This window comes from Haplochromis burtoni, unplaced genomic scaffold (assembly GCF_018398535.1).
Source record: "Haplochromis burtoni strain Fernald_Lab_line unplaced genomic scaffold, NCSU_Asbu1 Contig_2964, whole genome shotgun sequence".
NCBI classification, from domain to species: domain Eukaryota; kingdom Metazoa; phylum Chordata; class Actinopteri; order Cichliformes; family Cichlidae; genus Haplochromis; species Haplochromis burtoni.
In genome coordinates, this window is record NW_024585325.1 from 2,609 (window position 1) to 4,038 (window position 1,430).

General features: G+C 40.6%; 1 protein-coding gene across 1 annotated transcript in view; it reads right to left on the reverse strand.

Annotated features, from left to right (window-relative positions):
• The window catches only part of LOC102297509 (galectin-4), a gene marked incomplete at its 3' end in the record, with an annotated part of 6,001 nt that overhangs the window by 2,528 nt on the left and 2,043 nt on the right, over positions 1-1,430 (reverse strand). The window contains 3 exon segments of the mRNA XM_042217777.1: positions 483-653; positions 860-1,064; positions 1,375-1,430. Of these exon segments, the coding sequence (XP_042073711.1) occupies positions 483-653; positions 860-1,064; positions 1,375-1,430 (432 nt within the window).

The window sequence follows — 1,430 nt, forward strand, 5'->3', positions numbered from 1 at the left end:
GTCTGCCGTAGCCATACGAGAGATGAGTTGTATTGTTTCGCACACAATGTAGCTAAGTAGTACAGACACACAAAACATGTTTGATTAACTGATGGGCACCGAGTGTAATAAGTGCTTAGTGGACACATGTCCAACACCAGTTTTATGTACTTTTCATTTGTTTATTATTGTGTAAAACTGTATGCTAAAGCGGAATGCTAATGGGATGTTCTGCCGTAGTGTGCTGTGCGGAGCGGTGTGTGGCGAGCCCTTTGCACTGATACAACACTGTTGTTTCCATTCAGGAAATAAAGCGGCAATGATCGATCAGAGACTCTTTGTCTTCTTAAAAACACAACGCAGAGTCGAGGAGTCTGTTTGGGCCGAACTGTTGCAGCGGGGTGAAGCAGAAACCAGTTACATGGGCACATAAGCAGAAATCGTTAGCCAACAGCTGCCAGACTTGTTAAATGTAAGCTTTTGGTAATTTTGGCTTAATTTATTTTCCCCAGCAAAGCCCGAAGCATCAATGCGGAAGATTCACGGAGCTGAGGACTCACCCCAATAAAATTAATCATCTGGATGGAAACATCTCCTGCAATCTGCAGCCCACGAACTTGCTCCATAGGAATGCGGTGTTGAAAAGTATGGAAATCAATCCCATTTACTTTAATCTGCAACAATAATAATCTCATATTGGTGTTGCATTAAATCAATACAGAAGTAAAAGAAGCATAAGTGGTAATAATATAACTGACTGACTATAACTAATACCTTATAATTATATTATAGTGAGTATAAACCATTTATTGAGTCTTTACTTACAGGATAAAGTAAACGAGAAATGGTTTGCATTGTCTGTACAACAGTTTTACCTGACCTGATAGCCCTGAAAATTAACAATGACGACCATTTCAAAATGCTCTCCTTTTCGAAAAGGCATCCTGTGAATCTTCTCCTCTAATCCCCAGGATCCATTCTGACAGGTGTTGAAGACCACCTTGTCCCAGCCATCAAATCGAGGGTTGAAGTGTAGGGCAATGTCGCTGGATTCATATTCTCCGCAAATCAGGTTGATAAAAAACCTGCCAATGAAAAGAAAGAAAGAAAGAAAAAATAATAAAATTAATGCTGTCAGCGTTAATCTCGTTAAAATGATGTTCACTTCATAACTGCATTAAATCTCCGTTAACGAGTTACCGCGGATCGCCCGTGCCTGGGGCTGGATGGTTTCACCGCATTAGCGCGGTTAGCACGTTAACGTGTTGACGCTGTCCAGCCCCTTATAACTAATGATAACCACCTTGAGAATGGACAAAATATATTTAACAGCTATTAACTATAATAAATTTCTTGCAAAGTGTACAGTGTCACAAGTTTATGTCTTCTACTCACCTGGTGATGTGCTTAGGAATGGTCCCCTGGATATAGATGGACATCCCTTCCCTCAG